Source organism: Phocoena phocoena, chromosome 2 (assembly GCF_963924675.1).
Source record: "Phocoena phocoena chromosome 2, mPhoPho1.1, whole genome shotgun sequence".
Taxonomy (NCBI): domain Eukaryota; kingdom Metazoa; phylum Chordata; class Mammalia; order Artiodactyla; family Phocoenidae; genus Phocoena; species Phocoena phocoena.
The window spans coordinates 41,269,255-41,296,209 of record NC_089220.1 but is presented as its reverse complement, the minus strand read 5'-3'; the positions used below and the strand labels follow the sequence as shown (position 1 = coordinate 41,296,209).

The window sequence follows — 26,955 nt, the reverse complement described above, 5'->3', positions numbered from 1 at the left end:
AAAAATCAATTACAAGGAAAAAAACGTAAAAAACACAAACACATGGAGGCTAAACAATACGTTACTAAATAACCAAGAGATCACTGAAGAAATCAAAGAGGAAATCAAAAAATACCTAGAGACAAATGACAACGAAAACACAATGATCCAAAACCTACGGGATGCAGAAAAAGCAGTTCTAAGAGGGAAGTTTATAGCAATACAATCTTACCTCAAGAAACAAGAAACATCTCAAATAAATAAACAAACCTTACACCTAAAGGAACTAGAGAACGCAGAACAAACAAAACCCAAAGTTAGTAGAAGGAAAGAAATCGTAAAGATCAGAGCAGAAATAAATGAAATAGAAACAAAGAAAACAATAGCAAAGATCAATAAAACTAAAAGCTGGTTCTTTGAGAAGATAAACAAAATTGATAAACCATTAGCCAGATTCACCAAGAAAAAGAGGGAGAGGACTCAAGTCAATAAAATTAGAAACAAAAAGAAGTTACAATGGACACCACAGAAATACAAACCAGCCTAAGAGACTACTACAAGCAACTCTAGGCCAATAAAATGGACAACCTGGAAGAAGTGGACAAATTCTTAGAAAGGTATAACCTTCCAAGACTGAACCAGGAATAAATAAAAAATATGAACAGACCAATCACAAGGAATGAAATTGAAACTGTGATTAAAAATCTTACAACAAACAGACATCCAGGACCAGATGGCTTCACAGGTGATTCCATCAAACTTTTAGAGAAGAGCTAACACCCATCCTTCTCAAACTCTCCAAAAAAATTGCAGAGGAAGGAACACTCCCAAATTCATTCTATGAGGCCACCATCACCCTGATACCAAAACCAGACAAAGATACTACAAAAAAAAAAAGAAAATTACAGAGCAATATTACTGATGAATATAGATGCAAAAATCCTCAACAAAATACTAGCAAACAGAATCCAATACACATTAAAAGGATCACACACCATGATCAAGTGGGATTTATCCCAGGGATGCAAGGATTCTTCAGTATATGCAAATCAATCAATGTGATACACCATATTAACAAATTGAAGAATAAAAACCATATGATCATCTCAACAGATGCAGAAAAAGCTTTTGACAAAATTCAACACCCATTTATGATAAAAACTCTCCAGAAAGTGGGCATAGAGGGAACCTACCTCATCATAATAAAGGCCATATGACAAACCCACAGCAAACATCATTCTCAATGGTGAAAAACTGAAAGCATTTCCTCTAAGATCAGGAACAAGACAAGGATGTGCATTCCTGCCACTATTATTCAACATGGTTTTGGAAGTCCTAGCTACGGCAATCAGAGAGGAAAAAGAAATAAAAGGAATACCAATTGGAAAGAAGAAGTAAAACTGTCACTGTTTGCAGATGACACGATACTATACATAGAGAATCCTAAAGATGCCACGAGAAAACTACTAGAGCTAATCAATGAATTTGGTAACGCTGCAGGATACAAAATTAATGCACAGAAATCTCTTGCATCCCTATACACTACCAACAAAAGATCTGAAAGAGAAATTAAGGAAACAATCCCATTCACCTTTGCAACGAAAAGATAAAATACCTAGGGATAAACTTACCAAAGGAGGTAAAAGACCTGTACTCAGAAAACTATAAGACACTGATGAAAGAAATCAAAGATGACACAAACAGATAGAGAGATATACCATGTTCTTGGATTGGAAGAATCAATATTGTGAAAATGACTATACTACCCAAAGCAATCTACAGATTCAGTGCAATCCCTATGAAATTACCAGTGGCATTTTTTTTACAGAACTAGAACAAAAAATCTTAAAATTTATATGGAGACACAAAAGACCCCAAATAGCCAAAGCAGTCTTGAGGGAAAAAAACGGAGCAGGAGGAATCAGACTCCCTGACTTCAGACTGTACTAGAAAGCTACAGTAATTGAGACAATATTGTACTGGCACAAAAACAGAAACATAGATCAACTGAACAGGATAGAAAGCCCAGAGATAAACCCACGCACCTATGGTCAACTAATCTATGACAAAGGAAGCAAGGATATATAATGGAGAAAAGACAGTCTCTTAAATAAGTGGTGCTGGGAAAACTGGACAGCTACATGTAAAAGAATGAAATTAGAACACTCCCTAACACCATACACAAAAATAAACTCAAAATGGATTCGAGACCTAAATGTGAGACTGGACACTATAGAACTCTCAGAGGAAAACATAGGAAGAACACTCTTTGACATAAATCACAGCAAGATCTTTTTTTGATCCATCTCCTAGAGTAATGGAAATAAAAACAAAAATAAACAAATGGGACCTAATGAAACTTCAAAGCTTTTGCACAGCAAAGGAAACCATAAACAAGATGAAAAGACAACCCTCAGAATGGGAGAAAATATTTGCAAGTAAATCAACAGACAAATGATTTATCTTCAAAATATATATAAACAGCTCTTGTAGCTCAATATTAAAGAAACAAACAACTGAATCCAAAAATGGGCAGAAGACCTAAACAGACGTTTCTCCAAAGAAGAAATATAGATGGCCAAGAAGCACATGAAAAGCTGCTCAACATCACTAATTATTAGAGAAATGAAAATCAAAACTCAATGAGGTATCACCTCACACCAGTTAGAATGGGCATCATCAGAAAATCTGCAAACAACAAATGCTGGAGAGGGTGTGGAGAAACGGGAACCCTCTTGCTCTGTTGGTGAGAATGTAAATTGATACAGCCACTATGGAGAACAGTATGGAGGTTCCCTTAACACCTAAAAATAGAACTACCATATGACCCAGTAATCCCACTACTGGGCATATACCCAGAGAAAACCATAATTCAAAAAGACACATGCACCCCAATGTTCACTGCAGCACTGTTCACAATGGCCAGGTCATGGAAGCAACCTAAAGCCCATCGACAGACAAATGGATAAAGAAGATGTGGTACATATATACAGTGGAATATTACTCAGCCATAAAAAGGAACGAAATTGGGTCATTTGTAGAGACGTGGATGGATCTAGAGACTGTCATACAAAGTAAGTCAGAAAGAGAAAAACAAATATCGTACACTAATGCATATATGTGGAACCTAGAAAAATGGTTCAGATGAGCCAGTTTACAGGGCAGAAATAGAGACACAGATGTAGAGAACAAATGTATGGACACCAAGGGGGGAAAGTGGCAGGGGTGGTGGTGGTAGTGGGATGAATTGGGAGATTGGGATTGACATGTATACACTAATATGTATAAAATAGATAACTAATAAGAACCTGCTGTATAAAAATAAAATAAAATTCAAAAATTAGAAAAAAATCGTTCAAGATATATGTTTTAGTTTTGAAATGCTTTGGAATACCACAGTAGACTAGGTGTTAACTAATTCTACTCTTCTCCCATTGTGGAAGTCCTTTTTACCACATTTGTAACAATGGTCAACTAACTTTTATGTGAATACCTGAATGAGTGTCAGTGAGCTCACTGTTTCATGGGGCGAATGGTTTCATTGTTGAACAACTCTAATTGGTACGGTTTTCCCTCACGTTTCGTTCAAATCTCAGACCTTCTGGACTTTCCATTCACAGTTCGTTAGAGAAAAAAAGGAAGACTACTTCTTTCACAATGTTAGACCTCCAAATATTTGAGGATAGCTATTGTGTTCTTTTAAAGTTATCTCTTGGGTTTCCCTGGTGGCGCAGTGGCTGAGCGTCCACCTGCCTACACAGGGGACACGGGTTCGTGCCCCAGTCCGGGAAGATCCCACATGCCGCGGAGCGGCTAGGCCCGTGAGCCATGGCCGCTGAGCCTGCGCATCCGGGGCCTGTGCTCCGTAACGGGAGAGGCCACAACAGTGAGAGGCCCGCGTACCGCAAAAAAAAAGAGGTTAAAGTTATCTCTTTTCCAGAGTAATCATCCCCTGTGAAGCTGGGCTGTCACTCGCCATTACTGTCAGATTTCCAATAGTTCAATACCCGGTCATCTTTCTGACATTACTCCAGTATATAAGTGCAGCTCTTAATATGTCAGACTCTGAAATTTAACACAGATATGGAATGACAATATGGAATATGAAACAACTATGGCCTCTTTTGATTTTGATTTATACTTCTATTAATAACATCTAAACTTGCATAGATTTTTAAAAATATGCCTCAGTACATTATTGACTCATATTTGGCTGTGATCAATTCATCAATTAAACCCCCTCGGGTATTTTTTACACAGCTACTGTTGTACCCTATCTCATCTTCCCTTCTTCCCATTCTATATTTGCAAAGTTGACTTTCCTAAATATAGAACTTTGCTTTCCCTGTCAGTTTCATTTTATTAATTTCAGTTCACAATTCTACATTACTCAAGATCACTTGATTCATTTTGAATATTGAGTTTTGCGGTCTTCTGAATGTGCTTTTGCTCTAAGCTATGTGTCACCTAGAACTCTGATGAGTATATTTGATTTGTCTTCACATAGTCATGTGAAATACGGAGATGGAAAGTCGTGGAGTCAAGGGCAGAGCCCTCTGTCACATTACTACACGTTGCCCAGACGGGTATTTGATGGATTAATGAACATCCCTAGGGTCTACTATTTCAACCTTCTAGAACTCTACCAGTTGTGCTATCACCTGGACCGTACATCTCCATTTTCTCCTCAAGGACACCAGGAAGACTTTTCTAGTACTCCTACTGAAATCCAAATTCTTGCTGGCTAGAGCAGGCTGTATGATCCCTCAGTTTAGTGATCACAGAACGATCTGAGTATTTACCTACATTTTTACTAATTCATTCTGGAACTTTGCTTGAAAGTAGGCATTCGATTCATCAAAAGGTAATTTCTAGAATCTGTTTTTCTCATTTGAAAATCAGGACAGCTCCTGCCCAATTTTAGACTATTCTACCATCCTAGAATATAACTCACCTGGACATGGAGAGTTGTATTCACTTGAGGCAGATTTCTTATTAAGTTTTCAGTTATTTAAAGCTTTAATTTCCTCTAAAATGTTTATTTTACCTTTTAAATTTGTCAGCCTTCAGAGCTGGAAAACTGAGACACAGGAAGGTTAAATGACCTGGACAGGTTCATCATCCACTCAGTATAGAGAAGGGAGGGGCACCAAGGTCTCCTGACCCAGTCTGGGACTGTCCTGCACACCTCTCGGGAACTGATCTCTAAGCGGTAGGAGGAGGAGGATCATGATCATGATCATTGAATATTTATTGAGTGCTTCCTATGTCCAAGTAAGAGTAGTTTACAGATGTTATCTTTTCAATGTATAGATAAGGAAACAAGCTCAGGGAGTCAAATAACATGCATAATGAACTTATATAGCTGAAAAATGCCAGAAATGGACTCAGACTAGTCTGATTCCAGAGATCATGTTCTTAACCGTTTCACTAAAAGGGTGTGAGTTCTTTTGGTGGAGTTATTCTAGCATGGAATCAGAATTTCAGAGGTTGAAGGAGCCTTAGATGTAAGATCCCACCAAGAAATCTCCTTCAAAATTTAGTGTCAGGCAAAACAGATTCTTTTGAAGAACTGCTGTTTCCTCATTTCTGATAACAAGAACTACGTAACTTCCCCAGTTTCTCTTTTTGTTCTTAGCTTCCTTCCACTTCTGCCATGTGAGGACCCAGAGAGAAGTCTGCAGCAGAACCTGACCATGCTGGCAAGGGCCCTCATTTTAGTAGCTCTCCGTTATCCCCTCCAGGTAAGACCAGTAGTTTCCTTATCTCCCTCATTTTAATATTTTATGCAACTCTATTGTCATCCTTATACTGTCTTATAGTTATTTCTTTACAGTTTTGTCTGCACCTAAAGGCTGAGAGCTCTGCTAGGATAGGATCATCTCATTCCTCTTTATACTCTGTGCCTGTTACATGTAGTTCCAATAAAATAATAAGTATGTATTTTTTTGGAAGCAACCAATCAGTCAAATAAAAAATTAAGAGATGTGATTTGTTCAAGATCCTCAAACTAAGTATTGGATGACTGAGCAGTGAAGCTTCTATCTTCCAGTTTCCAAGCTCCTATTCTGGTGTTCTTTGCTGTAGTTCCTAAACACAGTTCTAACTGCCAAAAAGGCACCTACGGAGTTCATTAAAACATAGATTACAGGACCCTTATTCTAGGAGTTCTATTTCCATAAGTCTGTTGTACAGTTTGGGAATTCATATTTTTAACAGGCTCCCCAGGTTTAGTAAACACCAAGTTTCACATTATACCATGCTGCCATTTCTTAGTACAAAGTAACGAATATCCTCAATTTGTTGACTTTCATTAGGTATTAGTTGCATTTGTGTCCAAGTTGATAATTTCAGGCATTTTGAAATGTGCTACAGATCTGATACAGATCCAAATTCACCATGAATTTAAGAGGAAGAATATAAACAATACACAGTAAAAAACAAAAATCTTTATATACTTCAGGAGAGAACTGTAACTGTAACTGATGATATGCAAATCAAATAGCAGAGGAACTTTAAATTGCTTGTTTTTTCTTATTTGTTTTATACAGCTTTTACTATGTAAAATACTTTCCTTGAATTCTGACCATCACCTAGGTCTAGCCACATGATTCTAAGATTACTAGAGAGAAAGTCTAGTTTTTTGAGACATGTATTTGTAGTTGAAGCCTAGGTCAGCTTTTGATTAAAACAAAATCTTGAGTAATAAGGACAACATAAAAACTATCATTTTAGATGAAGACATATCTAAAAACACTAATTTAAGAATTAAGGAAAACTACTAAGTTAATGACCATATTAACTGTAGGTACTTATAACTGGAATCTTTATCTCCTAATATATAAAGTAGCCATAAAGTAGAGTCTATTTAAGATTCAGGTTTGGAAAGCAATGCTGTTAATAAAATAAGCAAACACACACACTTGTTGAGTTGAAATGGTGTAATTTAAAGTGTAACAAAAGTTCTAAAGATTAAAAAAAGTTTTGGGCTTCCCTGGTGGCGCAGTGGTTGAGAGTCTGCCTGTCGATGCAGGGGACACGGGTTCGTGCCCTGGTCCAGGAAGATCCCACATGCCGCGGAGCGGGTGGGCCCATGAGCCATGGTCGCTGAGCCTGTGCGTCCGGAGCCTGTGCTCCGCAGTGGGAGAGGCCACAGCAGTGAGAGGCCCGCGTACCGCGAAAAAAAAAAAAAAAAAAAAAAAAAAAGTTTTAAAAGTAATTTCAATGGTTTAAAAAGTTAGTGATATTTACTGTTTAAAAATTGAAAATGTTAACTTAATTGTTTTTATTTTGATCAAACTGTTATAAATTAATTTCACTTTCCTGAATCAGGCTTCTTTCTTTCCTCCAACCCATCTTATTCCTGGACATGAGCCAGTGCCCAGATAGAGCTTAATATCATTCATTCATTAAAATTCATTTCATTATACCTGAAATAAACCACTGAAAGTTTTCTTTAATTGGAAGTTTTAAAATTCATACTTAATTTACGAAATAATATAATTGGGAAGGGTGTGAATATAAGCCTCAAATAAGTGAATGATCATAAATCAACCTATTATTTTCTTATCCTTTTATTATTCCTATCTAATCCAGTCAAACGCCTGCCTAAGGTGGTCTCTCCTTTTTATAAATTGCACTATGTAACTTACTTTGCCACAACAGCATTTATGTGAGTCCTCACAAGTCCCAGATATTGGTCAATCTGTGCCTACAAAGAGGAAGAAATCATGAGTACATCCAAGGTTCACAAGGTCAAAACTTAACATGAATGTTTGACACTACATAGAACTTACCTGGTGCTTAACATACACTACAGGTAGAGTAAACATTGAAACCACAGCTGGGATGAAAAACAAATATAGTATTAAAATTGAGAGTTGTCAGTAAGAATAAGCTTATAGATACATTTTTATATAGTCATGTGATATTATGACATTATTTGCAGTAGCCAGCATTCTAGCTAAAAGATGGCAGGACTAGTTCATAAGGAAAACAAAAATATGCTGAAGCCTTCACGGATATTAAGTCATTATTCCTGGAATGAGGGAATGACCTCCTAAGAAGAAAATGAACTTCTACACATAAATGCCATTGAAGCAGATATATATTTGAAGCCAAATAAAACCAGTTACAGTTGAAGAAAACTTCAGATTAAGAAATTCATTATTACTATGTAATATATATTATACTCTTTAACTGAACTATGATGGTCGGGGAAATGCTCTGGACTCAGAGAATCTGGCATTTGTTGCTAGGAATCCATCCAAGCAAGCTAACAGCTAACAGCCTAGGAAGCTTTATGCTCACAGAACGTGTGAGGGGAGACATAACACACTTGTCTGTCCTTACCCATGAGCAGCAGGGTCAAGCCATTGAAGAGAGCGCCAACGTAAGTCAGGAGCCACATCAGGACTGCAAACTAAAGAATGAAATGATGATCAGAGCTTCTAAAACCATCGTGACAGATAAGAGTCTCATTTCATTGACTTCTTTAGATTAAAACTTGAGGCAAACTACATCATGGTTTCAACAGAAAATGTAAGAGCATTTAAAGCTCATCACAGAATTACTGAAAGAGGATCCTGTCTTTACTTCTCTCCGAACCCTTTGGATCTCTTTGTTGTAAGATTTGAAGGACTCAATGAAATAATAATCTAGGGCAGGGGTCAGCAAACTGGCCATTGCCTGTTTTTGTATGGGCCCACAAGTTAAGAATGGATTTTACATTTTGTAATAGTCAAAGAAAATCAAAACAGGAGTAACATTTTGTGATATGTGAAAATGATATGAAATTCAATTTTCAGTATTCATAAACAATGTTTTATTAGCACACAGCCACAGTCATTCATTTACATATTGTCTTTGGCTGCTTTCCTGCTATAATGGCAAAGTTGAGTAGCTGCAACAAAGACTGTGTAGCCTGCAAAGCCTTAAATATTTACTATATGGCCCTTTATAGATAAGGTTTGCTGATCCCCATTCTAGCCCACAATTTTTACATTACAAATGTCAAGAGAAATGTCACCTTAAAAGCCCTACGGTAAGTAATTAAAATCTCCCTGCTATCTCTTTTTTAGTCTTACCTGCCAAGACGTTATTCCAGTAAAGCGCCTTGAGGGTTAAGGCCTCATCACTCACTTTCCTTCTGCTCTTTCTTCCTCAGTTATGGAGCAGCCCATGGGAGACCCCTCCCTGGTGTGTACAAAGTGCTCTGGGGGAATGGGGAACTCAAAACATCCTTGCCTGGGCTCCCACCCCTCTGCTCATGGCCCTGTTGAATCATGATTGATTGACATTGGTTTTACATGTAAGCCACGGGGTGGTCATAGCAGCTTGTTCAAAGAAACCTGATGAGTTCAATGATGGCACCAGGAATAACACCCAAGTGCCCAAGGTCCTCTACCCTCAGGGGTTCAGTCTCACAGCCCACATGTCTTATTATTAGCAGAGTCCAGCATTTCAAAGAAAAAGCATATATATTTTTTACATTCCCTAAACTAGATTTTAATTTTTAAGATAATTTTAGGAAATTGAGGAATTGAAAATGGTAAGGAGAAGCAACCTGGGATATTGTAAAAAGTACAGAACTAGAAGCTGTGTGACCTGGGTTTGATCCCAGCTCTATCAGTGACTCACTTGGCAACCTCAGGCAAGTACCTTAATCTCTCTGAACCATAGTTCCAGCATCTGTAAAATGAGGGGATTAGACTGGATGAGCTCCATGGTACTGTACAGCTGGAGATTTTCTGACTCTAGAATATAATTAGCACTTGTTATTTTATTCTCCATTGTGTCGCAGTTTATAATGTTACACTGTTAGGGAAAATAAAACCAAGACCGTCAAACGGAACGCCTTAAGCAATCGTACTTTTAAGGAATCCACCAGGTCCTGGACAAGGAAGAGCCTCCTCAGTTCTTTAAGCGTGTTGTTCACATAGAATTGCAGGCAGTCTGTGTACTTCTGAATCTGCTCCTGAGACAGCGTGATCTCAAGCTCCAAGTAGGCCCTGTCAACAAAGGACCCCCACAGAGAACTCCATCAAAGGGAATCCTGAAACAGCGAAGTTTTCCTTTTCCAACCCTGAGGATAACAGCCCGGTCATCCTGAAGGATTCATGCCAGCCAGAAGGCTACAGGGCACCACACACACACACAGCCGGTGCATTGGGGAACACAGGAATCACGGCACTTAGTGGGGCACTCTGACTGCTTCTGTCTCCCATAGGCAACATTACAGTGTGAGCTGATAATTCAGAGCAACTGGCTGAGAACAGAGAAAAGTCAATCCAAACCAGCTCATTTGCTGAATTCTCTGTATATCTCTGGCCCACCAGGCAATTGTGAAAGTCTTCCTTTCTTCTTGGCTGCATGAAGATGAATTGTCTTTTTAAATAACTGAGATATCTGAAAATCCTAGCTGCCAATTATTATCTGTCATCAAAACTCTAAGATTTCACATTTAAATTCTGGAAAGTACTTTCAGGTTTCATCTAGAGAACTCTGAAAATGCAGGTGAGCTGCACCATATTAAAATGCTTACTGGTTCTAGTAAGAGCGGTATTTTTAGTAGTTGCATTTTCCGTTTGTTCAAATGGTTAATTTGAACTCTTGGGTAGATAAACTCTTCAAGTATATAAAAATCAATCCATCCTCCTGTTTTGGCCATTTCCCCCCTTCCCCAGGCCCATCCTCTCTCTCTCCTTCCCCCACTCTACGATGTTGTCTATTTTTAGGATATTTCTAGAGTTTTTAAAGTGCTCACCTAACTCTGAGGATTGAGAAGAAAAGAGTAAAACAGAATTTGGCTTGAGTTTTAGAGAATTTATGTTTATATGCTTGGCTTTTTAGAAAAAAATAGAAAAACTGATTTGTCTAGATAATATGTTTTGATTCAAAATGGACTGAGTTATATATTCCTTTTGCTGATAAAAACAATTCAGCCAAAGGGGTGTTTTACATTTTAAATGTCTCCTAATGGAAGATAAAGTAGTTGAGCTAATTACAGTTGGACTCTTGGTCCTACAACTGGGTAGTTACAGAAGAAATAAGAGAAGTGAGAGATGAGTTCTCAGTGTAACTTGACAGGCTTGGATCCAAGAACATGGCAGAAACCAGCCTCTCTCAGATGGCTAAGGATAGGGGCTGGGGCAGGGCAGGACTCTAACAATGTGGATACTGGTCACAGGCTAGGGTCACTGAAGTAGGCATAGTGTTCACCCTGGTAAAATGACACTCCACTTCTCCATTCTTCCCACTTTTGGGATGGGAACATGTGTAACCAAGTTATGGCCCAGAAAACCCATTAACTCTGCATTAGAAGAAGGCCAAATACATCCCAAGGGCGAGAAAGAACAGACTGTAACTGTGTTTGACACTGAGGCCAGGAACCAGAGGCTGGGAAGAGAAGTCTGAAACATGGCATTTTCCCTTTTGTCAACAAGGCCCCATAACACAGGAGTCTTTTCCCTCTTTTAAGAACCTGGTGCCCTGACGCCTTGATTCAGCTGACTGGTGAGGGTGAGCCAGGAAGGATTCAGAGGCATCCCCAGTGAATTACTGGGGCTGGCTCAGAAGCCATCATGCAGCAGTATCTACAGGTCTCATTCGGGATGCAGAAATATCCGTCAGTTCCAGGAGGTGAGGACACCTGTAGTGGGGCCTGCACTCTGGGGCCAGCACCAGGTGAGGGGGTGACTCTGACAGTCAGTGCTAAAATACCTGGGGCTTACAAGCTATACTCACAACTAAATTGGGGTGGAGTTGGGGAGCATGCAGCTGGAAGTGCTAACATCTCCCTCTGCCACATTTCATATATCCTCTTAATACACTGCCTTAAAAAAATCCTCCTCTTCAGTGTTCATTCTAGTTAGACTTCCCCTGTATAAAAATATGGAAGAGGGTGCATAATACTGTTCACGAACCTTGCATCCCTCAGAAGTTTGGCCCTTTGATTTTAAACTTCTGGAAAGAGCAGAGAAATAAAAATCCAAACACTCCAGTCCTGGCCCTGTGCTATTTACTGCCATGTGATTTTGGGTAAGTCACTTTACTTCTTAGAACCTCTGTTTTTCCATCTGTGAATAGGGATTATAATGTTCTGCCTTCTTCAGAGAGTTGGGAGGAATAATTGTTGAAACACTTCAAACTATAAAACATTGTATACATATAATGAATTATGATTATTAGTAGTAATAATATAAAATTAATATTAAATATAATGTTTTCACATTTTACAAATTAACACACAAGAATTTATATTATATAAATTATATAAATTTAAATTAAAGATAAATATTTAATTAGTGGTAATAAAGGGTTACTTTATTACTACTAATAAATCAGTAAGGGTTAGAATAGAGATAAATGAGTTTGTTTTAGAAATTTAACAGAAACATTAGGTATTAAAAGAGAGAGAACATTAAAGGAGACTCTATGAGGCCTGTTAGGTGTCAGAGAAGCACAACCCATAGTGCACAGGAGCTGAAATAGAGGCAGACGAAAGAGCCACATGAGAGGTGGGGCAAGGGCTGGTCTGGTGGGGGCACTCACTTGAAAGGGTGACCCTCGTCGGTTTTCTGCACAGCTTGTAAAACAGACTTGTAGATGCGGAAACTGATGGTGGCTGAGAGCGCAGCAAGGGCCAGGTAGGCCACGACACTCACAACGCTGAACTGGGTCAGGGAGAAGAGTAGCAGCAGGAAGCTCCCAAACACTATCCCCGTCTGCTTGATGTCCCTCCAGTACAGCAGGTCAATAGCTGTAGGGAGGAGACACACATACACACACCAGTTAACACTGGCAGTACCACTGGGGGAGCTGTTGCAGCCCCTTCTGCAAAGCCACAGTTGCTACAGGTTCTCACCAGCTTTTGGATTCCTAAACACAGATGAATAGACACAGCACTATTCCCAGGGCACTTACTGTCATCCCATTTTGCTTTGGAAGAATCTTTTCTATCCCTGAGGTCAATCAGTAAATTCACAGATAAGAATAGGCTGTTGAACCTCCAGTGACAATATCTCTCTGAGTGAATCTCAGTGGGCTACATCTGTACAGTGGCCTTAATTATGTGACTTTGAAACAAGATTGAAAATTCAGAGGACTCTGTGAAGTACCTGTTCTCTTCTTTTGGATGGCATTGATTGTACGCATCTTGATGCCCTGCTTACAATTCAATGTCTCAATGGTGGCCCGTAGATGAGCACATCAGTCGTACACATGGCCCTGCTGCTGACAAGGGGCAGCAACAAGGAAAACAGAGGTTCTGGAGAAGTGGAACCTTCAGAAGCATGGCAGCAGGTCTGGGAGACCCCAGCTAATGCCAAAGGCTTCTGAATAGAGATATGGTCTGCCTCTAAAATGAGCAAAACTGAAGGGTTAGTAGCTTTCTCAAGAATACCTGGAATTTGGATTAAACCATTTTGTAATCATATGATTTGTTCACTTACATTTTTGTGACTTAAAAAATCTGGAATACAAGCTTTAAAATCTACATCACACCTATCATTCAGTTATTTGCCTCTTTCAACTCAGAAACAAAAAATTAAATTCAAAAGAATAAAGCCATAGTGCTTCAAATATGATACAAAATGGAAATATTTTAAATATTCCAGTCACTAGATTATGAAAAAAGCATAGAAGACTTGCTGAAGAATGTACGCAAATTTATTCTTCAATTAGGCAAGTAACAAATGGTTTCTTTCTTTTCAGGCAGAGAAGAGTAATCTTTGGGAAGACATGACACAAGAAACCCCTGGGCCCCTGAGGGTAGATGACAGAAGTGGGAGAAGAAGGGATCTCCACAGAAGCCTTGCTTCCCCCTGGGTGTGAGTGGCTCTGGAGACAACAAATTGAGGTAAGCCTAGGCCTAAGTCTAGACCAGCAGGCCTAAAGGCCCCCATGGGCTAGGAGCCTCTTAGTATTTATTCTGTTAAGTGTAGGGGAGTGGGGAAGGAGAATAAAAAGGAGACTAAAACATCACCATTACCCGCAGTGTTACCTCTTCCACATTTGCTCATTTATTCAGTATTTACTGAGCAAGTACTAAGTGCCATGCTTTGTGCTAAGTGCCAGGTATATCAAAATAAATGAATTGTTTAAAAAAGAAAACATATGTAAATAAATAAATTGTAATCTTCTGTTTTATGATGCCCACAGATTCCCATGGCAGACACATTTAGAAATAAACACATTATAAGACAGCATGATCTGTGCTACGGGGGTACACAGTGCTAGGGATGGTAGGCTTACCCACCCCTGAGATGATGTAAAGGGGCACGGAGACACTGCAAGTAGTTTTCAGGCAAAGAGGAGACAGAATTTGCTATTTTCAAGTGAATCCCCACTTAACAAATTGCATAACACCTGTTAAAAATGATGTGGCCTCTAGAAAAAACCTTCTGAATCTTTGGACCCCTGTTCAAACAGCCCAAGAATGGCAGGCACCAGGTAGGGGCTTCACTAGAAGAAGCTGTGGGCATAGAACATAACTGTTAACTAAGTAACGTTAGTTTGGTGTAGGGTAATTACACAACAGGTCTTTCAATCAACTTGATAAAATTGCTGGAGGTTTCTAATTGGGAAGTTAACAAAAGTTGTATCTTAAAACATCAATGGATGTTGATTCTGGGTACTTTGTGACATGATTCTCTATTTACACAGATTCTGAAATGTTCAAAGCACTTTCAGATATTAGTTCATTTAAACCTCACAATAACTCCATTACACAAGTGTGTAACAGGCAAGGAAACCAGAAGTTAAGAAACTCGCATACTGACTATTTAATAGGAGAAACAAGATCAAACCCTAAGTTTGATGCTTTTTTCAGAAAACAGTTGCCGGGCTTCCCTGGTGGCGCAGTGGTTGAGAGTCCGCCTGCTGATGCAGGGGACGCGGGTTTGTGCCCCGGTCCGGGAGGATCCCACATGCCGCGGAGCGGCTGGGCCCGTGAGCCATGGCCACTGAGCCTGCGCATCCGGAGCCTGTGCTCCACAGCAGAAGAGGCCACAACAGTGAGAGGCCCGCGTACCGCAAAACAAAAACAAAAACAAAAAAAAAGCCAGTTGCCTCTCTCATGTTATGTGGTTGAATGTTAACTGTCCCCCAAACTATGCAAAATTAATTTGGGGCAACTTGATTATATTTCAATCTGCTTCCAGAGCTAGATATTTATAGTGATTTTTTTTTGTAAGGGCAATCAAGTCATTATCAATAGTAAACAGTTATTGGTCATCTGTTTATTTAGTAAGCACAGGAATGAAGAGGTCATAACATTTTGTTCCTGCTTTTATGTTAACTTAAGATCTAGACGGGAAGACTGAACATTCTTTTTTTTTTTTAAATGCTGCATCAATGCCAATATACCTTGTGTTGTCAGACGTGGCAAAAGTTGAGTTCAAAGAAGGGACAGTACTGGAATTGATGAAAGAGGTTGTGGGATGGTTTGATAATGTGGCTAACAATTTGTTAAGGAGATGGGGTGGATACAGAGAAATATTATGAAGGATTAGTTGACAAGAATGGTGACTAATTAGCTGTGGGAGGAAGGAAGAACAACTAATTAGGGGTGAAAGCAACATTTCAAAGCTGGGTGACAGAGTGATTAGTATCACTGACAAAAACAGGAAATCTGAGGGAGAACTGGTTTGAGAAAAAGCTAACACTCATTTTTATACCTCCAGGTTCTGCTGTGATGACATCAAGCAGGGCATCTTGACACAGCCTGGGGCAGAGATGGGACAGGGATCACAAATGAGATGTAACTGACAATTACACACAATACTTATTAATTTTTTAGAGGCTTGGAAATAAAATGATTTCTTTTTATAGGCTTTGTCACAGTAGCCCTGAGTTAAAACGGACAGTAATATCCATGTGATATTCAGATGGATATGTACAGTAGAGAATTGGAAGTACAGGACTGGCATTTAGCTAAGAGGGCTGAATATTTACATTTGGGTGTATTCTGAGTAGAAATGATGATTGAAGCCGTGAAAGTAGAGGAAACCCCCAAGAGAGGAGAAACTAACGGATGCAATAAGGGATGAACCATAGTTAAGGATTCAAAGGATTGAGTAAAGCTGTAAAAGGAGTCCCGTCTGGGTATTAGAAAGGGTCCCACAAGAGTGTTGGTTAGGGCAGTCAAGAAGAAGGAAACTTCCAGAAGAAAGGGGTTGGCAGTAAAGAAGAAGGAAACTTTCAGAAGGGGTAGGCTACAGTGTGGAATGCAGTAGATGCAATGAAGGAAATGAGAAATGAGAAAGGACCACTGGTTTTGAAGACTGGGGAGTCACTCAGAACTGGGGGGAGAGTGGTGTTAGGTGCTGGTGAGGATGGAAGCCCTACTGTAAAGGTTTGGGTCAGTGGTGGGAAGTTCAAAGTAATAAAGAAGATGGTAAAGAAAATGGTAGTTTTGGGAGTAGCAACAAGCAAATCTTAAGGCTGAGCAAACCTGGGAATGTTAGTGAAAAGGGAGTAGTGAAGATCCCCGGAAAGAGAAGATATTTGTTTGAGCAAAGTCTCAGAGAAGGTGGGGAAAGGATGGGATCAGTCACAGCTCTTTCTTTTCAAAGGAAGAAGAATGACAGGGTGGGGAAGGATGGAGGAACATTTTGTCAAAGTATTGGTGTGGCTACAGATATATGTTGAGGTGGATAGGGTATAATATCAAGTGGCTTGGGATAGATTTATTCAAGTTTTCCCTGGAAAATGAGTCATGAGGTCCCCTGAGACTGAGGAGAATAGGGGTAGGGCTTGAAGAGATTAGGAGAGGTCCAGACCTGCGTTGTTCAATATAGTAGTGATGAGTCACAGTAGCTACTGAGCACTTGCAATGTGGCTAGTCTCAATTAAAACATATTGCAAGAGTAAAGTACATGTCAGATTTCAGACTTAGTACAAAAAAGGACATAAAGAAGTATCTCATTAATGCTTTTTATATTGATTTTCTGTTGTTGAAAGGCTAATACTCTAGATATGCTGGATTAAATACAGTGTATTATCAAAAGTAATTCTACCTGTTTCTTTTTACTTATTTTTTAAAATTTATTTATTTATTTATTTTTAGCTGCATTGGGTCTTCGTTGCTGTGCGTGGGCTTTTCTCTAGTTGCGGCAAGCGGGGGTTACTCTTTGTTGTGGTGCTTGGGCTGCTTGTTGCGCTGGCTTCTCTTGTTGTGAAGCACAGGCTCTAGGTACACGCGCTTCAGTAGCTGTGGCACGTGGGCTCAGTAGTTGTGCCTCTTGGGCTCTAGAGCACAGGCTCAGTAGTTGTGGCACACGGGCTTAGTTGCTCCGCGGCATGCGGTATCTTCCCGGACCAGGGCTCGAACCCATGTCTCCTGCATTGGCAGGCGGATTCTTAACCACTGCACCACCAGGGAAGCCCTCTTTTTACTTTTTAATGTGACCACTAGAAAATTTTTACTTACATATGTGGTTCACATTATATTTCTATTGGACAGCGCTGATCTAGAAAAATACAGTAGGACTCAAAAAGAAATTAATAAAAGGGCTTCCAGGAAGTAAAGAGGGTTTGGTTAAAGTCAAGGATCTCTGTGGATCCAGTCAACAGGGTTAAAGGTTGAGTGTTCTGATCTGTGGATTGTGGGGCTGGCCCAGATTTGTGAACTGGCATGGTTAGAGGAGTCAAAGATCCAAAAGGACAGAATTGAAATGAACAACCTTGGGCTCAGGCTGGGAATGACAAGAGTGAAGACCTTTGGGAACTAACGCGCTGGGAGAATGGCAAGGGCTGTGTGTGGCCCGAGTGCCGGCAAACAGCCTGAAGCCCTGATGATTCAGTGGGAAGGGTAGGAAGTGATGAAGTGTGATCACAGAAGAGAGTTTCTGTGTTCCCAAGCTGCTGTATAAATGCTGATTTTTCACATTTTAATTTTGCTTAGAGTGATGTAAACTTGTGTAGGAAGCTTTATAGTATCTGGTCCAGAAAAATGGGTATTTGAATAAAGCTTCCTTAGAATCCAAGTAAAAACATAAGTATCTCTATAACTGCAGTAAATTATCACAAGTAGCCTTTGGATACAGCAGTAGATAGCTTGTCTCTTTCAATATCCTCCTAATACAGGAAGGCTAGGTGAGAGTTCACTAAGTTCACTAAGCATACTCGCTGGGACAGGTAAATTACTGTATTGCTTTGCCAATTATAAAAATTAAATTACTTTGCTAAAAACCAAGGAGCAATGCAATGAAATGGGAGATCCGTATGTTCTATCAATCTAATAAATAGACTGGGCTTGCTGAGCTCATCCTTGTCCCCAAACCACATGTGGGAGCACACTCTGCAGCCTGCCTGGGGCTGACTTAGCAGGGTGGACTGGCAAGATTTGGCAGATTTGAAGAATCCTAATCTCAAATGCAGAAATCAGTGCTACTCTCATTTCCATAATCCAGGCAAGAATAGAATAAAATAGAAGAAGTGATCCAAGGTTTGAATTAATACCTAAATGGAAACAGAATTCAATGTCAAATTTCTAGAAAGAAAGCCCTTTGCTGCAGTCTAAAGTTTTTTGGATTGGGACATTATTTTAAATGTATTGAATTAAATGATCCAATAGTGACTCTAGCATTCAGAAAGTATACCAAAAATGTATGAACTGAAAAGACAGTGGTGCAGCTATTCATATTTTATTTATAAGGCAAAATGTGGGTAATATATAAAATGGCAATAAATTATGCACAATTATCTACATTACTGCACCATATTCTTAAATGTATTTATTTATATTTCATCTTGGTCCAAAAAAGATTTCAGGCAGCATTGCACCACTTGCTATGTGACAAATTAATGCTACCTTTTCAAAGGCCAGGTCAGAAAAGAAAATGTGTGAAATTCCTGTTCACAAATGATATCAGCATTTCATCAAAAGAAGTACTGAAAAATGATATGCTTTGACTTTTATGTTTACTTTTCAGCAAGCCTCCAATAATTTACTACCTTGTGAACAGGATTACAAGGCTAGAAAACCCTCAGTTCTTTACAACTCAGTGTCTAAAGCAGTGATAGAAAAGTCCATTACTCTGATTTTTGTTAGGCAAATAAAGTATCAGTACAAAAAGTTAACAATAATAGTAGTAACTTTTTCTACTTTATTCCCTCATTTTGCCATCAAACTAGAGAAACATAATGGAAATAGATGTAATAAAATACTTTAAACATACACAGAGACCTTCAAAGATGACATCTTCTGGTCAACTAATCCATAAGTTTCATTTGCCATGAAACAGTCTCCTACATAAGGTAAAAATTTAAAAGGTAATCCAGGAGCCCTGAGCCCAGAGAGGAAATTGCTAGAAGACACTTTTGTAGATAAGACTCTTGCAGTGATTCCATTTTCTAGGTCCTTCCTTCACATCTTTTAAATGCAGCCCATCTGACTGTCAAGAGAAAAATGCCAACATTATTTTCTAGATGGTTAAGTAATTCTGTGGATGCTCTGAAAGGGAATATATGTTAAGCCTGGTGCTCTGTGTAGAGTAAAAGAGCACAGCATTTAACCCACACAGATGATCTTCTACTCTAATCAGCTTTGGCAGAACAATGAGAAATGAAGGATTTTATTGCCAAAGCCACGGCTAGCAACAATCTCTGGGACTTTTATTCCATGGGAGACAAAAGCAAACATGTTCTTCTAATGACTACCCTTCAGATTAGACTGATGGCATAAACTACGTTTATACTCATGAAGGATTTACCATTTTCCTGGGTTTAACAGCTGAATGTGATTCCTGTTTGCTAGTTCTAACTACTAGGACCATATTCCATGCTGTGAAATTAACACAATGATGCTTAAGCCATTATCACCTTGGTAGAGTAGGCCTGGCCAGGAAATGAACCAATAGGGCCCAGTATTTAAGAATGGGTGGTCAGCCTCTCCTGCTAAACCTCCAGCAAATAGGCTCGTTTAGGATTAAAGGAAGACACGGCCATATGGAGAGAAAGATAGGCTTTGGGCACATGGTAGTTGAGGGAAGCACATAGAAAGATTTTCAAGGTATTGAATAATGAATGTCTTTGTGTGCTTTTTCTTTCTTCAATAAGCTTTCTGACTGGATCAAAATACAAAACTGTTCATTGGTTGGTTTGTATGTCATAATTAGCCACAAAGTCTTAAGTCTGGGCCATACCTTCTTAAAATCCATCATTGTATTGGAACAGAAGGTAGACTGCTGTTGGTTCTCTCGTTTTTAAAGAATATATTTTAAAATTTTGACAAAGACCATAATGGCTAAAATATTTCTTGAACTAAAAAGATATATAAGACGAGGAAAAGGAATGATCTCTCACGGTAACTTCGTTCTGTTCAATAAAATATTATGTCCTTCCTGACCCTTATTACCACTAGATTTGATCTGCAGTTTGGTGAAATGATTCTGAAGGCAGGAGATAAAATATGACTACATGTGAAGTATGCCCATTGTGAAATGGGTGTAACTGCAATAAATTCTTATTACATTTGTACTTTTTTAAAATTTTTGTCTGTTTTTTTTTAAACTTCTTTATTGGAGTATAATTGCTTCACAATGTTGTGTTAGTTTCTGCTGTATAACAAAGGGAATGTATCAGCTGTATGTGTACATATATCCCCATTTCCCCTCCTTCTTGCTCTCCCTCCCACCCTCCTTATCCCACCCTCCCTATCCCACCCCTCTAGGTGGTCACAAAGCACCTAGCTGATCTCCCTGTGCTATGCAGCTGCTTCCCACTAGCTGTCTATTTTATATTTGGTAGCGTATATATATCAGTGCTACTCCCTCACTTCATCCCAGCTTACCCTTCCCCCTCCCCGTGTCCTCAAGTCCATTCTCTACTTTTCATTTGTTCAACATTAACACCAGTTTGGGCAAAGAACTTGTACGTAATGCTTGAATTATTTCCCCCCTTTGGCAACACAAGAAATAAGGAAGAATTTAAGGATTTTATCTTGTGAAATGGTAAGATAATTGCTCAGATTTAAGTTTATAGCTCAAACATACTTGGGGGAAATAGTATTCTATACTTCTAAGTTCTAAAACTCCTAACAATTTTATTTTCTTATTTGAAATATATGCTATAAATTTAGAATACAATTATAACGATCAAGGTTTTAATGTAGTTAGTATTATCTATCACATAGGCAGAAGACTGCTTTTAAAGAATTATTAATGTCAAATTCTTAGCTTTCAAATTGTGAGCTTAATTATAAGGTAGTCATGTTTCTTTTAATGGCTGTGTGTACTTTCATAAGAACTGAAAAGGTGACAATATGTAAATATTAATACATGGTCAAATATGCACACCACTTAGGACATCAGGTTGAGAAGGATGGGAAATTTGGTGGTGATGTAAATTTAATTAGCTTTCATTAGATTTTAGAATTCTATTTTAAGTGAACTTAAAATAGATCAATTCACAGATTCTGTTCCTGAATTTATTAATTATTCTAAAGAGGAAAAACAATTGAGTAAAGAATATAATTGCAAATACTATAAGAAGAAAGTGGGAGGGAAAGCATCATTTTAAAAATGATGAAGAAGGAAGGGCCTGCAGAAGACAGAAGATTTCATCCACAACCCCTATTGATGTATGGTAATCATAATTAATGCTTTCGTGATGGCGTATCAGGAATATTATTGTTTTTAATGAAAGAAATATTAGTTCATGGAACTATGAAAAAAACCATAGATTTGAAGATGTGGATTTAGCATGGCATTTCTGTCAATCTTTCTCATCCATGGTGGCTCTTCCTTTAAAAAAAAAAAAAAAAAAAGGGCTTCCCTGGTGGCGCAGTGGTTGAGAGTCCGCCTGCCGATGCAGGGGACGTGGGTTCGTGCCCCGCCACGTGCCACGGAGCGGCTGGGCCTGAGGGCCGTGGCCGCTGGGCCTGCGCGTCCAGAGCCTGTGCTCCACAGTGGGAGAGGCCACAGTGGTGAGAGGCCCACGTACCGCAAAAAAAAAACAACACTTCAGAGAGTCCATCTGTACAGTCTAAAACCACAACATGTAATAAAAAATGATTCTAACCTATTGATATTTATCATAGTCTTTTTCTTAATTTTAGTAAGGAATAGCTCGTAATGTAAAGATATATATTTGAAGTTCAGCAATTCTTTCATGTCAGTTTCTCCCATTAAATTATTTTAAATACTTTTTGAGATATGTACAATCTTGTTTAATAAAAGCTGTTTTTGTTCCCTACCAAGTTCTACAGATTCATTTTATATGGTATACAGATATTGGAAGATATTCAGCAAATACTAACATTAATTAACTCTAGGTGGTAGGACTTTGGGTGATTTGTGGCTTTCATTTGAAACTCTTTGTAGACATGGAAATTTTCATAATGTGCATGTATTATTTTTAGAAAACCAATAAGGCCATTAGTCTACCCCCAAATTTTGAAATATTCTCTTATAAAGATTTTCTTGGAAATGATAATACATTATGAAAAAGGAGAATTTTATTTTTCAATGGAGTAATACCTATGTACGTTTGGTATATTACCTGTACAATGAGAGTTTTGTTTCATTAAAAAAAAAATCCCTAGATCCTCAGCTAAGCCAGTTTTCCCATCAGACCTCATTACAATCTGCAGAGAGGGAGTTTGTAAATGAAATTATTTATGCTGTAATGTTTGCACAAGTATTCTAATAATACTGAATCCAAGTAAAATGCTGTTTTTGATAAAAGGTGGGATTGGTCTGCCTTTAGTTCTGTGTGATAAACTGTCTTTATTAAGTGCCATTTTCAAAATACAAGCATTTCTTTCAATTCCTGTGGCTAAAACAGACATTTCTTCTGTGTATTTGGGGAGGCTTGGCCATTTTGAACTAGCACCTTTGAGAACAGACTACCCTCAAGAGTGTTTCCACAGAGAACTGTAGGCCAGCATAAAATTTTCAAAATATTTTATTTTCTAACAAAATCAGAAGCATGTAAGATTATATTCCTGGAAAGTGTTTCACCCTTCACTATTTTACAGGCAGGGGAACCTGTAAGTACAAAATGCTGCCACGTGCAGTAAAGTGGGAGCTGACCACTAGCCTCAGCCCCCCCACATTGCCAAGTGTCCTGCCCGTGAACTTGTCATGTACAGCGATACCTGGAAAACAGCAATCTTTGGAGCACAAGTGAAATGATATGCATAAGTGGTTCTAGTCAAACTTTGTTCCCCTGCCTTAGTACCATTTGGATTCAGGTAGTATAGTAAAGTGGTTAAAAGTGTAGGTTTGGGGATCAGACTGCTCTGCGTTTGGGACCCACCTAAGTCTTAGGGCAAATTACTGGCCATCTCAGCCTTAAAATCCTCAGTTTCGTCCTCTATAAAATGAGAGTAACACAATAATCTCAGGAAGATATGAGATTAAGATATGTAACAAGAGTTTAGGACAATGACCAACACATGGATAATACTGATGGAGATTTTTTTTTTTTTTTGCGGTACGCGGGCCTCTCACTGTTGTGGCCTCTCCCGTTGCGGAGCACAGGCTCCGGACACGCAGGCTCAGCGGCCATGGCTCACGGGCCCAGCCGCTCCGTGGAGTGTGGGATCTTCCCGGACCGGGGCACGAACCCGTGTCCCCTGCATCAGCAGGCGGACTCTCAACCACTGCGCCACCAGGGAAGCCCTGATGGAGAATTTTTAATGATGAGTTGATGATAGGGATGATGACAACAATGGCATAAATTGGTCAAGATCACTGCCTCAACTGCTCAATTTTGCTTTGTCTTTAAAGAGGTAACCTGTGTGAAAATATCTTTGAAGGTGAAAGGAGAGTTCACTTTCTGTAACTCAGCATTAGTGAAAGAAGTAGTGAGCGTTGAGATAGGAAGAGTTCTGGATTCACGGCCAGAGTCACCTTTTCATTACTCAACTTGCCACTTATCGAAAAACTCTGGGCAAGTCACTTAACCTCTTTGAGCCTCGTGTTGTTCAAGAGTAAACTGAAAAGCTCAAATGAGAAGATGTTTGGCAAAATGAAAACTATGTAAATGTGATGGGTTATTAACACCCCCCATTACCTAGATAATTCACATTTTTAGAAAAACCATTGAGGAAGAAGCCATCTACTTCGGAGGCAGATGGTAAAACAGCAAGAATCAAGGGGCTCTGGGGTCAGACAGCCCTAGGCTTGAATCCAGCCTCTGGCATCACCAGCTGTGTGCCTTGGCAGAAGCCTCAGTTCATCACCTGTAAAATGGGATAATAAAACAACTCACACATCATAGGATTCACGAAGATTAAATGCAATGATGCGAATAAATCACTCAGTAAAAGTGCCCAATAAATGTTAATATTTAATAATAATAATACTTAGTAATCTGAAGATTGCCATGTTTTATTAGGTTATTGTCTTATTTCATCTTCACTGAGTAGATTGGGCTTTGGTTTATTAACCAATTGGGTATGAGCATCATTTTTTTAAACTGGGAACAGAATGTGTGTAATGTAGTATAATGTGGAATTTAGTCTCTCTTTAAACATTCTTCTCTACAGCTAAAATCATATATATTAGTAAAATAAATATAAGGTTCCTTTTGCATGTATACTACAGTTTTTAGGACGCATTGTATTAGTTTCAGTACAGTCTTCATGACATATCCAATGGGCTGCAAATTTCTCCATGGAACTGTTTAACATGGAGGAAACAGAAACTCACTTTTATTCCCTTTTCCAAGCAAAACTTTCACTTCTTAATACCTTCAGAGGACATTATCAACAATGTTAATACTTACTTCTTTTAACTGCATTCACAGCTGCTCCTTGATCACACCCATTTCATCATTTGTATACTAGACCTTGCTCTGCTGGTCTATGGATTGGGCTAAGAATTATTACACATGAGTGGCTTCAACCCTGATTATGTATTACATTCACTTGAGGAGCTTTTGAAAAATACTGATGCTTGGCTCAACTGAATCAGAACCTCTAGGGGTAGGGCCCAGGCATCCTCCATGGTTTTTAACACTTCCCACGTGATACTAATATACAGCCAGTGTTAAGAACAACTGTTTTTGATAATGAGGGAACTAAAATGAAGATACACTGAAAATGCTAAACAAGAATCTTACTGTAGATTTTAGTTTAGGTGAAAGTTCTCCTAGTAGGGAGAAACAGGAATAATTTACTTATTATTTCTCTTTCATGCCTATAAACCCACCCACCCAGTTATTAGTTAATTTTCAGGATAATGGCTTTGTTCTATTTGACAAAAGGAAATCAATGGTACTGAACACTATCAAAGGTCACAGAGTAGGAAAGACCCTCAATGATCCTGAATCAATCTTCGTAAGCAGCTGTATAGTGGAAATGAAAACGATTGTCTTCAATGGACAAATTATGGCATTTTGTGTTATTTTCTGATTATAAATGTCCACATTTTTTAACCTCCCCCCAATGAGAATGTCAACTGAGGCAAAACACATAGGACTGTGATGAAATAGTGTCTTACATCTTATACAAATAAGGCAGAAAATCTGCCACTTTTGGTACTTACTTTTGGTAAGAATAGAGGAAATCCATAAGCATAGTCTAAAAACCAAGTTTGTTATGTCCAACTAAACTTGGTATTCTTTCAAGCCATAGATGTATGCTGAGTGTGTATACGGAATAAACTGGCTGAGTCTAAACACATAACAAGAATGAAATGTTACCAAGAATTTTCACAGCTGCCTCCTGTATAAAACATATGCTAGTTCATGTAGTTGACATCATTCTCTAAAATTATGCCCCCTGAATGGCCATACATTTCTTATTTCCTGGCATTTAAATTTATTAGGTTCATTTATTTACTTTTGACAGCTGTATTTCCAATAGGCCCACATAATTTGAACTAGACTATTGTATTTTATGTCTTAGCCGCCCAACCAACAAATAAGAGACAGAGAAAATATGTTCTTAATTCTGAGGTTCATGTTTACTTTTTCTCTGCTTAAAAGATTTACCAAAGAAAAACTCCTTGGGGCATTAAAGATTAGAAGACATCCCATTCTTTCTATGATATAACATTACAAGAGGAAGATGCCAGGTTTAAAAAAAAAAATCAGCTCCTGCTCCAGTGTATTCTTGGCCCCCTGAGGGTTGCTGCAACCCTGCAGGTTAAGTCAAACGCACCTTCTTCAGAACCATATTTGTTAAATATTAAAAGACACTTCATATTACAAACATCCAAGTTTACAACACATAATTCTTTCAAAGTCTCTCTTTCTCCTAGTAATCTCATACTGAGCAAGATGAAGCAGAGAATTTTAATGTAACAAAGGAGAGATGGAGATGTGTGAAGTATGAGGCTGAATAAAAATGGCTGAAAAGCAATCCAAGCAAGGCTGGAGGGTGGCCACACCCAGTGCTAATATGGACTGTTTCAAAATAAATCTGTTATACCAGAGGGCAACTGGCACTGTTTTTTAATTTCCCTCCATTTGTTCCACATATACCCATTATTAATAAACAGTAGTTACAGGTTACCCCAATGAAAGACAAAAAAACCCTGAAATATTTCAAAGTGAATCATCCTAATATGTGTCTACGCCATCATATTTTCAGGATTTCGAGAGCTATTCTGCATTTCCAGTTTCCTTTGTGTGACCACAAATAATAAGCCTAAAATGGGTGTGTCCCTCTTAAAAGGATGCACTACAGCCTTCTCAGCTAATGGTTCTACCAGGAGATTTCAACCTTTAGGCATAAATTAAATGCACTGGGATGCACGGGACAATAAGAAAGCATTTTAACTCCGGGAATAAGAAGAGATTAAACAAGTACTGAACGATTAAAGGATCCCAAAAGAGCTCCAGGAGGAGGCAAAAGATGCCATTATTTAAAATACTAGCGTAACAACAAGAAAACAAAGGGGTGGGGGTGGGGGATATTTTTAAAAAGACAGGACAAGGGGAAAACCCCACAAAAATCAAACACCATCCACTTTGATTTTTGACAGAACAAGTTTACTCCCCCCATCAGAAAGCTCTTGGGTA

The 26,955-nt window shown here is 38.7% G+C and overlaps 1 protein-coding gene across 2 annotated transcripts in view; it reads right to left on the bottom strand.

The window, feature by feature from the left end:
* RTN1 (reticulon 1) overlaps window positions 1-26,955 on the bottom strand; it is a 240,239-nt gene that overhangs the window by 5,606 nt on the left and 207,678 nt on the right. For both annotated transcript variants that reach the window (XM_065870847.1, XM_065870848.1), the window contains 5 exons: window positions 12,532-12,739; window positions 9,851-9,989; window positions 8,332-8,401; window positions 7,776-7,822; window positions 7,632-7,690 (listed from right to left, as the gene is read on the bottom strand). In XM_065870847.1, the coding sequence (XP_065726919.1) occupies window positions 7,632-7,690; window positions 7,776-7,822; window positions 8,332-8,401; window positions 9,851-9,989; window positions 12,532-12,739 (523 nt within the window). The remainder of the gene's footprint in view (window positions 1-7,631; window positions 7,691-7,775; window positions 7,823-8,331; window positions 8,402-9,850; window positions 9,990-12,531; window positions 12,740-26,955) is intronic.